Source organism: Phocoena sinus, chromosome 3, assembly GCF_008692025.1.
Source record: "Phocoena sinus isolate mPhoSin1 chromosome 3, mPhoSin1.pri, whole genome shotgun sequence".
NCBI lineage: Eukaryota > Metazoa > Chordata > Mammalia > Artiodactyla > Phocoenidae > Phocoena > Phocoena sinus.
This window is the reverse complement of record NC_045765.1, coordinates 124,281,732-124,295,229: the sequence shown is the minus strand read 5'-3', so window position 1 is coordinate 124,295,229 and position 13,498 is coordinate 124,281,732. Positions and strand designations below refer to the sequence as shown.

The 13,498-nt window shown below is 34.7% G+C and overlaps 1 protein-coding gene across 1 annotated transcript in view; it reads left to right on the top strand.

Annotated features, from left to right (window-relative positions):
* KIF2A (kinesin family member 2A) overlaps nucleotides 1-13,498 on the top strand; it is a 68,639-nt gene that overhangs the window by 18,570 nt on the left and 36,571 nt on the right. The window contains 2 exon segments of the mRNA XM_032625932.1: nucleotides 12,314-12,408; nucleotides 12,783-12,902. Of these exon segments, the coding sequence (XP_032481823.1) occupies nucleotides 12,314-12,408; nucleotides 12,783-12,902 (215 nt within the window).

The window sequence follows — 13,498 nt, the reverse complement described above, 5'->3', positions numbered from 1 at the left end:
GGGGAAGCCCGTGGCACTGGTTCTTATAACTATACAGTTGATTTATTTTACTGGAATCAATATTTTATACAAAATTTAAGAAATAATAAGCCTATTTAAGATGGATTTTAATCACATGAAATGAAGTTTTAAGAGTTTTGAGGTTAGTGTGTTTTAAGAAAATTTATCAGGATTCTCTTCTGGTAGGAACTGACTTGGAAGAAAGTGCTTCTTTCAGATATTTATTTACCAACTACTTTGACTTGAGTAAGCATATGTATTTTACTCACCCTCTGGAAGCAACATCATGCCAAGCACTTCTTCTGAATGTGTGATTTTATAATTCAGAGTAATATTTAATTTTTTGTTCTTCCTAGTATGGATGTTTATACTTTTCCTCTTAGTCCCTGTTTGCAGAGAGGAGAAAACTAGTTTTTATTACCGTTTTTTAAAAAGTCAGTAAAAAAAAAAAAGCCTTTCAAATTATGCAGTGGTATTTTGATTGAAAACTGAGGTTACTAAATGTTTTATCAAGAATAGATATACTAGGACTTCCCTGGTGGCACAGTGGTTAAGAGTCCGCCTGCCGATGCAGGGGACACGGGTTCGTGCCACGGTCCAGGAAGATCCCACATGCCTGGAGCGGCTAGGCCCGTGAGCCATGGCTGCTGAGCCTGCGCGTCCAGAGCCTGTGCTCCGCAACGGGAGAGGCCACAACAATGAGAGGCCCACGTACTGCAAAAAAAAAAAAAAAAGAATAGATATACTAGAGAACTATTTATTTTAATTTATTAGCATATAATCTAGATTTGTTTTCCTTGCATGGCTATATGCACATGAATGACCAGTGACTACTGGTTTATCCAAAGTTTGTGTAAAAAATTTTTAATATTTTTAGCTAATGATATTTATAAAGCATTGATTTTTGTCAGTGTCTTTAAATTTATCAAACTTTAAACAAAAATAGATATTAACTTCTAAGGGTTTGTAAATTGCCATTATAAACAATCAATTCAAGTTTTATTTTCACTAATCATTTTAATTGTGTTATTCTTTCATGTTTCAGTTTTGAAAACTTTATTTGCATCTTACTATTTTAGAAATATGAAAAGAAAATTTTATGGAAACAGCTCAAGAGGGACTGATAAAAATAATGTTTACTTTTTAGGAAGACTTGTTGCACGTATGCTTATGTATACCTCAACTCTAGGGTAATTAGAAATAGAAAAAAAACATGGAGTTTGTAATCCTAGATATGTCACAAACAGCTGCAACCTCTGTAAAAACAGCGTGGGTCTGAAAAGAATTGATTGTCACTTTTTCATATTTTTCCTTACCTTCTACCACTATATCCTTTTAATAATGTACATATATTTGTTAGCATTTTAAATATTCCGACTTTTAAATACTTGTAATGATATTTTATTAGTATTCTTGACTGCTTTATTTTAGCTCTTGCATTCTGCATTTGCAGCCAAATTATACTTTATATGCTAGACAAGGTTTATGCCAGCCTAATTGGTTGCTGGCATTTCTTATCCTCACAGCTGCTGTGAATTCAGCTGTGAACTAGGAAACATATAATAGGATCCTGTTTTCAAAGACCAAAGGCAATTGTCAACATGTAAAAGTGTTTTTGACAGCTAAATAAATAGATGAGATTTTATGGCAAGTTAAATAGCACCAATAGCAATCTTAAGTAGCCGTCTTAATTTTAAAGATTAGAAAGTCCTGAAATATAGAATGCATATATTTGTTATTTTTGTTCCCTGGGGCAAAGGTGGCTTGAATTCAGGTGTTTGTTCTCCTGTTCAATCATTTGTGGGGATTTTTCTTTTTAAAAAATCACTTGTCTTAATATTTACTAACAGATTTTTAAAATTTGAGATATGAACTTTCTCCCTTTGATTTCACCATAACGAAAAGTTGAGGCTTAAATGATGTAAAGATATTTCTTAAAGTGAACTAAACATAAATGGCTTTGAAATAAAGATTATGATTTCAAAATATTTTATATATTTACATTATTTGATTTAGTAGATATTATTTTTATAAATTATCTGACATCTAAATTTGGGGTGAAATTTACATTTCTCTTAGGTTTAACCATATGAAATTGTCATTTTTTTTAGGTTATAAATGGTCAAATATAGACTCTTGATTTTTTTCTTCTTATAGTTACGGTGGTTCTCATATGATTTAATTACATGTAAAAGTCTGTTAGTTCTCAATAGTAGAAACCAAGAGGATCCTGTTTTTAAACAATACATTCATCTCCCACTGAGGTCAGGAATCTGTTCCTAAAAATCAGATGTTTTATGTGGAAAATGCTGCCTGGGAATCTGTTTGCCTTTATTTTAAATAGGAAAAAATTGAAACAGTAGTCATCAACCCAAACTTCCTAACCAATTTCAAAAATGTAACAGACACTATAAATTCACCTACATATAAGTAAAATATTGTAATGTTTAACAAACAAAAAATAAGGGTAACAAATCCATTTCATATACAGTAAAATCTTTTCTTCCATTATAATTGCTTTTTACCCATCCTCAATATTTTCCTTCAACATTTTCTTAAATATTTTGGGACTCATTCAACACTGGGGAAAACAGGATGAAATAAATATAAAAGGCTGTAGAAATACATTTAGGACAAGTACACGGTCTCAGGAAGTGGCTGACACTGAGTATTATGCTTGTGTTTTGTATCACTTTGATACTTGGCATGCTTTTTTAATTGTGATTCTGACCATCTATCAGTTATATTTGGAATGTAACTCAGAACTTTTCTTTGCACACTCTTGTTTAAAATGTGAATTGAGTTTTGGCATGGACAAATATAAATCTTTTCCTATTTAAATATTGGCCAAAATATCTTACATTGAGAAATAATTTTTATGAAGTTTGTGTATTAAAAACCAAGAGGTGTTCTACTGGGAAAATGATTGGGGGGATGTTCTGCAGGATTTCTCTGTATTTCTCAAAACTCTTTGCAACTGTTTTTTTATTTCACTCTCAACAGATGACATTTTCTACACTGTAATTTATCTTTACAAGTAGGTTGAAGTAAAGCTGAAAACTTTTAAATCTGTCTCTAGATTTAAGTTTTAAAAAATAGGGTTTTGAAACTAACAGTTATCATTAATTTATATAATAGTGTTGATTTTATATTATAGTGTGAACTTAACAGTTTTCAAATCTCACTTTCATTTTCTGTGAACATGAAATAGGACTTAAAGATGAATTGGCACTTCTGGTCAAAATAGTATAATAAAGTTCATGTATTGGCATCCATCTGCCCCAGACAGATAAGAGAAAACCTTTAAAAAGGAATAGTGAGCTCAAGAACAAGATATAACCATGGAGCAGAAATGGATCAGAAATACTGAGGGATGAGTGAGGCTGAGCAGGCAAGGTTTGACTCCTGAAAAATTTGACTCCTGAAGGATGATGGGGGACTAAAAAACAAAAAGAACCAGAGTCAGGTTCACTCTTTGAAGACAAAGATTTGTGGCTCCTCTTTAAAGATGCTGATCAAAAATTCCTGCTGATTTGCTTCCCAGAGGTAAGATTATAGGAAATTTTCCTCCATAGGAGGCAGTCCAGTGTCATTAAGGTAGAAATACAGGGGTGATACTCAGCCACTGTGCACTGGGTAAGTCATACCAATTATCTGTGGCTTTATCTGTTCTGATTGGTGATGTATCTCACCTTTAGAAACCAGTAACAGGATACCGAGAGTCAAAGAATAATAAAGAAAATTAGAAAATAATTTGAACTGCACAGTAACAAAAATACTACCTATGAAAATGTTTAAGATGCTACTAAAGCTGTTCTTGGAGAGAAATGTGTAGCTTTAATTGCTTATAAGGAAAAAGATAAAGATGAATGAGCTAAAGCATTCACCTTAAGAATTTAAGAACCAGCAAAATATGCCGATAGTAAGTTGAAAGAAATAAGAAGGACTAAATGCAGTAATTAAGTATTTAATAACATATAGTAAAGGGGCTCAACAAACCCTTGTTGTTCTTGGAAAAAACAAAATTGACAAATCTCAGGTGAGATTTTATCAAGGAAAAAAAGTTGAAAAATTAGGAATAAGAAGTGATTATCATTACAGATGCCACAGACATTCAACATAATTATGAACAACTTTATGCCCCAAATGTGAAAACTTAATATAAATATCCTAGAAAAATATAATTATCAAAACAGTAAAGAATAGAAAACTACAATAATCCTATATTAAGGAAATTGAATCATCTCACAAATAAAACCCTAAGCCAAGATGGTTTTAGCCAGTGTCTACCAAACACTCAAGTTTCAAATAATTCTTATTTTATACCAACTATTCCAGAATAAGGTTGGTATGAGAAAGAAAAACTGCTGGCTAGTATTACTCTTGATAATGATGTAAAAATCGAAAACAAAATATTCAATGCAATTCTAATCAGAATCCTAACAGGTAAGGTTTTTTTATTTTATTTTTGGAACTTGACAAGCTGATTCTAAAATTTATACAGATCTGCAAAAGACTAAGAAGATCAAAGAAAATCTTAAAGAACAATAAGGCGAGGCAGATAAGCAGAAGGAAGGGCTTGTCAGGAAGTGGTGCTGGAAAAATTTGTTTTCCATGGAGAAAAAATGGAAATTGTGTTACCATACACAAAGATCAAAATGACAGTGGGTTACAGTCCTGAATATAAAAGGCTTTGGAAAACTTTATTTTAAAAAACCTTTTTATTAGACTATAGTTGATCTACAATGTTGCATTAGTTTCTGCTGTATAGCAAAGTGTATCATTTATACTTATACATATAGCCACTGTTTTTCAGATTCTTTTCTCATACAGGTCATTACACAGGGTATTGAGAACAGTTCCCTGTGATAAACAGTAAGTCCTGTAAAACTTCAGAAGAAAATATAAGAAACTGTCTTAATGACTTGAGTCTCAGGAAGAATGTTATGACATAAAAAGCCATAATTGAGAAATATATATATGTATTTGACTACATTAAAATTAAAAACTCGGGGCTTCCCTGGTGGCCCAGTGGTTGAGAATCTGCCTGCTAATGCAGGGGACACCGGTTCGAGCCCTGGTCTGGGAGGATTCCACATGCCGCGGAGCAGCTAGGCCCGTGAGCCACAACTACTGAGCCTGTGCGTCTGGAGCCTGTGCTCCGCAACAAGAGAGGCCGCGATAGTGAGAGGCCCGTGCACTGCGATGAAGAGTGGCCCCCGCTTGTCACAACTAGAGAAAGCCCTCGCACAGAAACGAAGACCCAACACAGCAAAAATAAATAAATAAATTACTAAACTTCTACCCCCAACATCTTAAAAAAACAAACAAACAAAAACCATCAAAGTCATCAAAAGACACCATAAAGAAGCTGAAAAGATAAGCCACAACTTTGGAGAAAGTATTTGGTACAACATATAACAGAAGATTATTAGCAAGAATATATAGAGAATTTTTGTAGAGAAGTAGTAAAAAAATTAAAAAACACATGAAAGGCCCAAATGGCCAAAGGAACTCAAAATAGGCATAACCTCATTTAGTCAGATAAATTAGAACCACAATATGATATATTAAATCTGACAGATACTAAGTATTATTGTGAATGTGAAGTAATTGCTAGTTGGATTGCAAATCTTTGCAGTTACAATAGGAGACATCATAACGCTAACTAGAAAAGTTATAGATGTTCCTACTCTGTATTTCTTCTCATTGTATATTCCAGAAATACTTGTGTATTTGTATCAGTACACATGTATAGGAATGCCTACAGCACCATTTTCCTAACAGCAAAAACATAAAAACAGATGTCCATCAACAGTAGTAGAATAGATAAATTTTGGCATATTCATATATAGTGAAAATGAGTGAACATAAACGAGTAAACATAAATGAGTGAACAGCAACATAAGTGAATCTCGGAAAAATAGTGTTGTCCGAAAGAAAGAGGTCTTACAAGTAGTGTCTATTTATGTACAGTTTAAAAGTAGGCAAACTTTAAATTTTTGTGTGTGTTAACATTTATAAATGAAAAAACTATAGAGAAAAGCCACAGTATGATTATCTCAACTATCAGGGTATTGGTTACTTCTGGTGGAGGGGAAAAGGAGAGGGAGTGGGAGGTTCACTTAGGGAGGGGGACATACGGGGTTTCAAAGGTATTGTTTCTTAATCTGGCTCATGGTGGGTACACAGGTGTTTGCTCTGTTGTTTTTTAAAGTGTAGATGTGTGTATGATATAACTTACAATAAAGTCGATGGAGAATCAGAGTCAAAGGACAACAAATTAGGATGGAGTATAAGAATTTTCTCAAATCAGAGAAATAGGATAGTATTTGGAGGGCCACATGGAAAGATTGTCACAGGTTCTGGGGAAAGGTATTTCTAACACTGATTAGAAATATTTCTAACTCTGAGCTTGTAATTCTGTATCTGTAGTTGTCTTAATAACACCAGTGCATGATTGTAATTAACAGCATAGACTCAGGAGAAAGTATATCATTGTTCCACCACTAGTAGCATCCTTTTCCCAGTCATCCAGGCTCAAAATTTTCCTATAATACCTGTATGTTATTTATCACTAAATCATAATGATTTTTTTCCTTTGAAAAATCTCATATCTCTCCCTTTTTTTATTTTATTAACACCTTTGTTAACAGGTGATTACCATTTGACTTTTGAAAAAATCAAATTGTAAATTTTTACTACAATTAAAAATGAGATATTTGAGTATCTCAACTGAGCCATATATAAAACAAACAAACAAAAACCTTTAAAAGCATATTGGGAAAATTCAGTCTTAGAAATTTTTTTTCAGAGACATCATTTGGTAAAAATAATAAAGCCTTCCATGCTGCATAGGTTCTCCGGATATTTCTAGTTACCTGATCCCCTGGCAAAAAGCAAACACTTAACACTTCATTTGTTCATTCAGATCCAGGCTTTTTATTCATTTCTTATTGCTGGAATTTCACACTCATTTCTTTTTTTAACATCTTTATTGGAGTATAATTGCTTTACAGTGGTGTGTTAGTTTCTGCTTTATAACAAAGTGAATCAGTTATACATATACATATGTTCCCATATCTTTTCCCTCTTGTGTCTCCCTCTCTCCCACCCTCCCTATCCCACCCCTCTAGGTGGTCACAAACCACCTAGCTGATCTCCCTGTGCTATGCGGCTGCTTCCCACTAGCTATCTATTTTACGTTTGGTAGTGTATATATGTCCATGCCACTCTCTCACTTTGTCACAGCTTACCCTTCCCCCTCCCCATATCCTCAAGTCCATGCTCTAGTAGGTCTGTGTCTTTATAATTCCCGTCTTACCCCTAGGTACTTAATGACCTTTTTTTTTTTTTTAGATTCCATATATATATGTGTTAGCATACAGTATTTGTTTTTCTCTTTCTGACTTACTTCACTCTGTATGACAGACTCTAGGTCCATCCACCTCAATTTCACAATCTGTATGGAAACACAAAAGACCCCGAATAGCCAAAGCAATCTTGAGAACGAAAAATGGAGCTGGAGGAATCAGGCTCCCTGACTTCAGACTATACTACAAAGCTACAGTAATCAAGACAGTATGGTACTGGCACAAAAACAGAAATATAGACCAATGGAACAGGATAGAAAGTCCAGAGATAAACCCACGCACATATGGTCACCTTATCTTTGATAAAGGAGGCAAGAATATACAGTGGAGAAAAGACAGCCTCTTCAATAAGTGGTGCTGAGAAAACTGGACAGCTACATGTAAAAGAATGAAATTAGAACACTCCCTAACACCATACACAAAAATAAACTCAAAATGGATTAGAGACCTAAATGTAAGGCCCGACACTATCAAACTCTTAGAGGAAAACATAGGGAGAACTCTCTATGACATAAATCACAGCAAGATCCTTTTTGACCCACCTCCTAGAGAAATGGAAATAAAAACAAAAATAAACAAATGGGACCTAATGAAACTTAAAATCTTTTGCACAGCAAAGGAAACCATAAACAACACACTCATTTCTTGTTGGTTGAGTAAACTGGACTATGGTAGAGATAAGCCAACATTTTCTCAGTCCTGCCCTACTAGATGTCTAGAGCTTCATCTTAACTGGTGGATCAGCTGCTTTTGACTCTCCTGACTTGTGGCTTAAGGCTTTCTGGGTGTTTGCATTAGTAATGGAAGTTGTGGAGATACCATTGTTGAGAAGACTGCTGATACTGGGTATTATCTCCGTGATTTTCTTTATCCTTTTCCTTACTGATCTCTCTAAGGCTGTCTTTCGAGATTAAAGTCCCTGTGAAATTGTAATCTGTGATCCTAATACAGACATTGTCCCACTGGTCTGCCTCTCCTCACACACTTAGTATCAGTACACTAAGTCACTTCTCCCTCCTTAGGAATGTTGGAATATTGTGTTAGATGCTTAACAATAAGAATGGTGGTGTTGGTCTTGCCTTTTGAAACATGCATGTACTTTTCTCTATTCTCATTATTGTGGTAGTTCTGTTGGGAATTGCATGGAGACCTCTACCTGTACTCTTCAACAACCTCAACCACAGCCTCTCCATTTCCTATTGGAAGTTATTCTTTATGGTAGTCCATTGTTCAAATGCATCTTCTTTGGAGTCATTTCCTATTGATGAAATCGTGTCAATGTGTTATATTAAACCACTTCACTTTTCCCAAAACCTTTGTAGCAATAATCTTCTTGTCCCCACTAGTGGGTGTTACTGTTGTGAGGCTGCCAACGGTGGTGGGGTGGGGGAGGAGTGGCTGTTGGGTCTCAGCCTCACTACTCGTGTTATGGAGATGGTAGCTCCTCTTAGATTGTGATGCTGGATAGCAGGGCAGCTCATGGCTCTCTGGGGTCTACTCTCTGCTTCCATTACCAGTTAAACTCAATCTTTCTCTTGTTCACATCCTGTGGCAATCATAGATACACTGCTTGGATCTCCCTTTGAAAAAAACTTCTTCAGTTTCAGGGAGTACATTTAGCTGACAGCCTCAGCTGTTAATATCGTCAAGGCTCCATAGTTTTTGAGCTGAGGCCTTGTGTTTCCTGGGAAACCTCCAGCTAGTGACTGAGCATGGTGTGAGTACTAGGCCCAGTGTGGCACTCCTCTAATGGTCAGTCTTTGCTCTGGAGCTCCCTGATGGGTTGGCCAAGACTGTCAGATCCGCATCAAGGTCTGAGGCTTTCTTTGCTCAATCCTGCTTTATGTCCCCTTTCTTTCAGAGGTTTCAGATAGGCATCATGGTCTGAAAGTTTTCCATGACCAGTCCTGTTTCCTTCTCCTTTTATCTTTCACAATAAACCTCTTGTCCTCATAGCTGTCTCAACATCTGCTTCCCAGAGGACCCAACTGACATATACTATTTGTACTGGTTATTTACCTGATTTCTGTCCAAATCAAATTTCAGTGAGCATTATCTGATTTCCCTTTTTTTAATCCTCTTCCTTGAATCTTCTCAGTCTTTTCCAGCTCATCGTTTCCCCACCCCCGACACTTGCTTCTCTTCTAAGGTACACTTAATCTGAGTAAATGGCACCGCGAGTTTCTCAGTTGCTTTTACATTTGTCTTTCACATTTTAGTCCTTGACCCACTTAGAACTATTTTGGAGGGAGGGAGAATACTGTGTGAGATAGGGATCAGTCAGTAAAACTGGAGAATTACCATAGTCAGGGATGAACGAGGTCACAGAGGTAATGAGGGGTCAGATCATGTAGGTCTTTGTTATATGACATTAAAAGGCCTTTGGCTTTTACTCTGTGTGAGATGGGGAGCCACTGGAAAGTTTTGAGCAAAGGAATAATCTGACTTAGTTTTTACCAGGAATGTTTAGGCTATTCTATGGAGAATAGGCAGTAGGGCAAATCTGGTAGAAGAGAGAGAGTAGTTGGGAGAGAATTGCAGTAATCCAAGATCAAGGCCTTGGTGGCTTACAACAAGGTGATTTCCGTGGAACTGGTGAGAAATGACAGTATCTGGGGGTAAAACTCGGGCATCATCATTTTATTTTGTAAAAAGTCTCCCTAGGAGTTTCTGGTGCACAGTGAGGGTTGAGAGTCTATGCTACAGTTAATGAATTTTTACAGGGGTATTTGGAATTTTAGCCACACAGGCTTCTTCCTCATCAGCTTGATTTAGGAGAGAAGAGAAGCATAGTAATAATAGCAAGTGCTTTTGCATCTGACTGAGGTTCAAATCCGTGTTAGTTATTAGCTGTATAACCATGAGCTTCAGTTTCTTCATTTTAAAAAGAGAGGTAGCCACTTCATAGGTATGTTTGTTATGTTGAATGAACCAATGTAGATTAAATGAGCCAGTCTCTGACATATATGTGCTCACAAAGTAGTAGCTTAAAGAAAGATCTAGTCTATCATGTTGGTAAAAGTATTTTAAATTGATGATGCTCAGTGTTGATAGGGTATGGAGGAATAGGTCCCATTGTTGATGGGCATATAAATGGAGAGCAATTTTCAAATATCTATCAAAATTTCAATCTCCTTAACCCAGTCTGCTTCTAGAAATTTTATTTATGAAAACAGTCACACCTATGTACATATACTCAGTGCAGCATCTTGTAATGGCAAACAGTTGGAAACAATTTAAATTACTTCTAGTAAAGGAATAAATTATGATGCATTCCTTTTATGGAATGCTATGAAGTTGTTAAAATTAATGTTGATCTGTCATGGAAAGATTGCCAGTACATATTTTAGCTTTTAAAAAAGCATCAGGGCTTCCCTGGTGGCACTGTGGTTAAGAATCTGCCTGCCAATGCAGGGGACATGGGTTCGATCCCTGGTCCGGGAAGATCCCACATGCTGCAGAGCAACTAAGCCCGTGCACCACACCTACTGAGCCTGTGCTCTAGAGCCCACGAGCCACAACTACTGAGCCCATGCACCACAACTACTGAAGCCCACATGCCTAGAGCCCATGTTCCACAACAAGAGAAGCCACTGCAGTGAGAAGCCCGTGCACCACAATGAAGAGTAGTCCCCGCTCACTGCAACTAGAGAAAGCCCACATGCAGCCACGAAGATCCAACTCAGCCAAAACTAACTAAATAAATAAAATTTATAACAAAACAAACAAAAAACATAAAAAAGCACCAGTATTAAAGCTGAGAGTATGTACTTAAATCTTCAAAGTTTGAATTTTTAACAAGATTATATTTATTTCTTCTTCAAATTTTTATATGAGCCCATATAGAAAAAATATTGATTGACAGTAACTTCATACATAGACAGTAATACTTATAAAATTATTAGTATTCATATTTTCTTTAAAGATACCGTATGCCTTGTTATTACAATAACATTGTTTTATATACTATATATCTGGATTTTAAAAAGATTTTAGAGCTGTAAATTATTCTAAGATAATTATAGATGCCTCAATGATTTCATTTAGGAAATACATATGAAAATTCCATATGTTCAGCATTTTATTATATAATATTGAAGATGCAGATATATAACAAATAGTTCCCATCCTTACTTGACTAATAATCAAATGGGTGGGTAAGATGAAAACAGATGAAATAAGTGAAAAAATACACATATACACGCAGTACTCATACTCCTGTGTGTATATGTATATATATCTGTTGATCTGTGCGATGACAAGTGCATGACAGCATGTGCAATAGTATTTTTTGCAATGTTTATAATAGTAAAAAAAGTTGCACAAACCTAACTGACCATCAATAGGTATTAAATAAGTTGTGATAAACATAATGGAATATTATGTAAAAATGTAAAATATTTAAATCTATAGTTATTAACAGGTAAGATCCACAGTCTATTAGGAGAGGGAAAACAAGTTTAATACATAATATATAATGTCTTCTCTGTATAGATGGTAAATACTGTAGTCGTCAAAGAAAGTAAGGAGTGGAATGGATTTAGAGAACATTTTTAATTAGTATTTCCCAAACTTTTTGGACTCAGATTCCTTTTCTTAATAATTTTAAAACAATTTGATCAATTGTACAGTATTTGATAGTGAAATTTAAAACTATTTATATCTACATAGTATTAAAAAATTGCTTCATTAATTTTTGTTCTGTGTTCTTCAGAATCACTGTTGGCTCCTAGTGAGTTCCTGGTCTTGACAATTGGCAAATTGATTTATGGTCCCATAGATAAAATTCATTCCCTAATCCTGAGAATCTGTGGAAATCCCTTGTAAGGAAAGTAGTATCATAGTTTTGTAAGTTTGTAAATTATAAAATTGTTTTTGACAGTGTTTAGGAGTACCATAATTTGTGGCATTTTAAAAGTGTATATTTTATTCTCACTTAGGCCGAATACATCAAGCAATGGTAACATCTTTAAATGAAGATAATGAAAGTGTAACTGTTGAATGGATAGAAAATGGAGATACAAAAGGCAAAGAGGTATGATCACTGGGTTGAATTTTATTTCTAGTCTTATAATCAAGATTCTGAATATGAAACAAAATAGAAAACTGTATAGTTTAATATAGTGCATGTATCCTTTATCATTCTTGAAAAACTTTCAAGTGATTAAAAAATTTCACTGATAAAAAGGTAGATTCTTATGTGATTGGACATATGATCAAGACAACAAAGTACTAACTTAAGAGAGATTCTTTTAAATATATGTGGGTTATAATTCTAGATAATTTAATTTTCAAGGTAATAATGTTCCTTAGGCTGAAATTGTTTAACATTTATTCTCTGTGTATAAATTTATTTGAAAGGTTAATTGTCCAAATTCACTCTCAAAATATATGCATTTTATCAAACAGATTGACCTGGAGAGCATCTTTTCACTTAACCCTGACCTTGTACCAGATGAAGAAATTGAGCCCAGTCCAGAGACACCTCCACCTCCAGCATCCTCAGCCAAAGTAAACAAAATTGTAAAGGTTAGTGATGCAAATTCAGAGCAGGGTGTGTGTGTATTTTGGTTTGAAATGGGACTGTGAAGAGTATGTTTAAGTATTTGTTTGCTTTTTTAGTAAAACAATTCTTTCTGCCATCTACATGCGTGTATATACACACATACTTTCAAGGATCGAACAGTTGTCTAATTCACAATTATGACGATCATTAGGTAAGATCCTAGAAATTCCATGCCTGTTTAGGATTTTTCCTAAGACTAATTGTTTCTTAGGAGACATGGGTCGAAACCATTTGCTTGCTAATAATATTTGTTGAGTGAATACATATGACTTTGATTAAAAAAAAATGAGTTTCTTATTCATAATAAATTCCCATTCTAGTAGTCTTTTGAAATAGTAATTCTGCTATTTACATTTATTAAAAAAATGGGAAATGACAGATTGTAGTGTAACTATTTCTGTATTATCTGTGAAGAATAATTTATTTATAAATTTTAAAACCATGCTATGCCCCCCAACAGTTTTATCTTCACAAAAATAAAAGGCATGTGATTTTTATTATTTTAAAAGATAATTCCTCTTCCTCTCTATTGAAATGTCTCTGTGTTAAAACTTTGTAT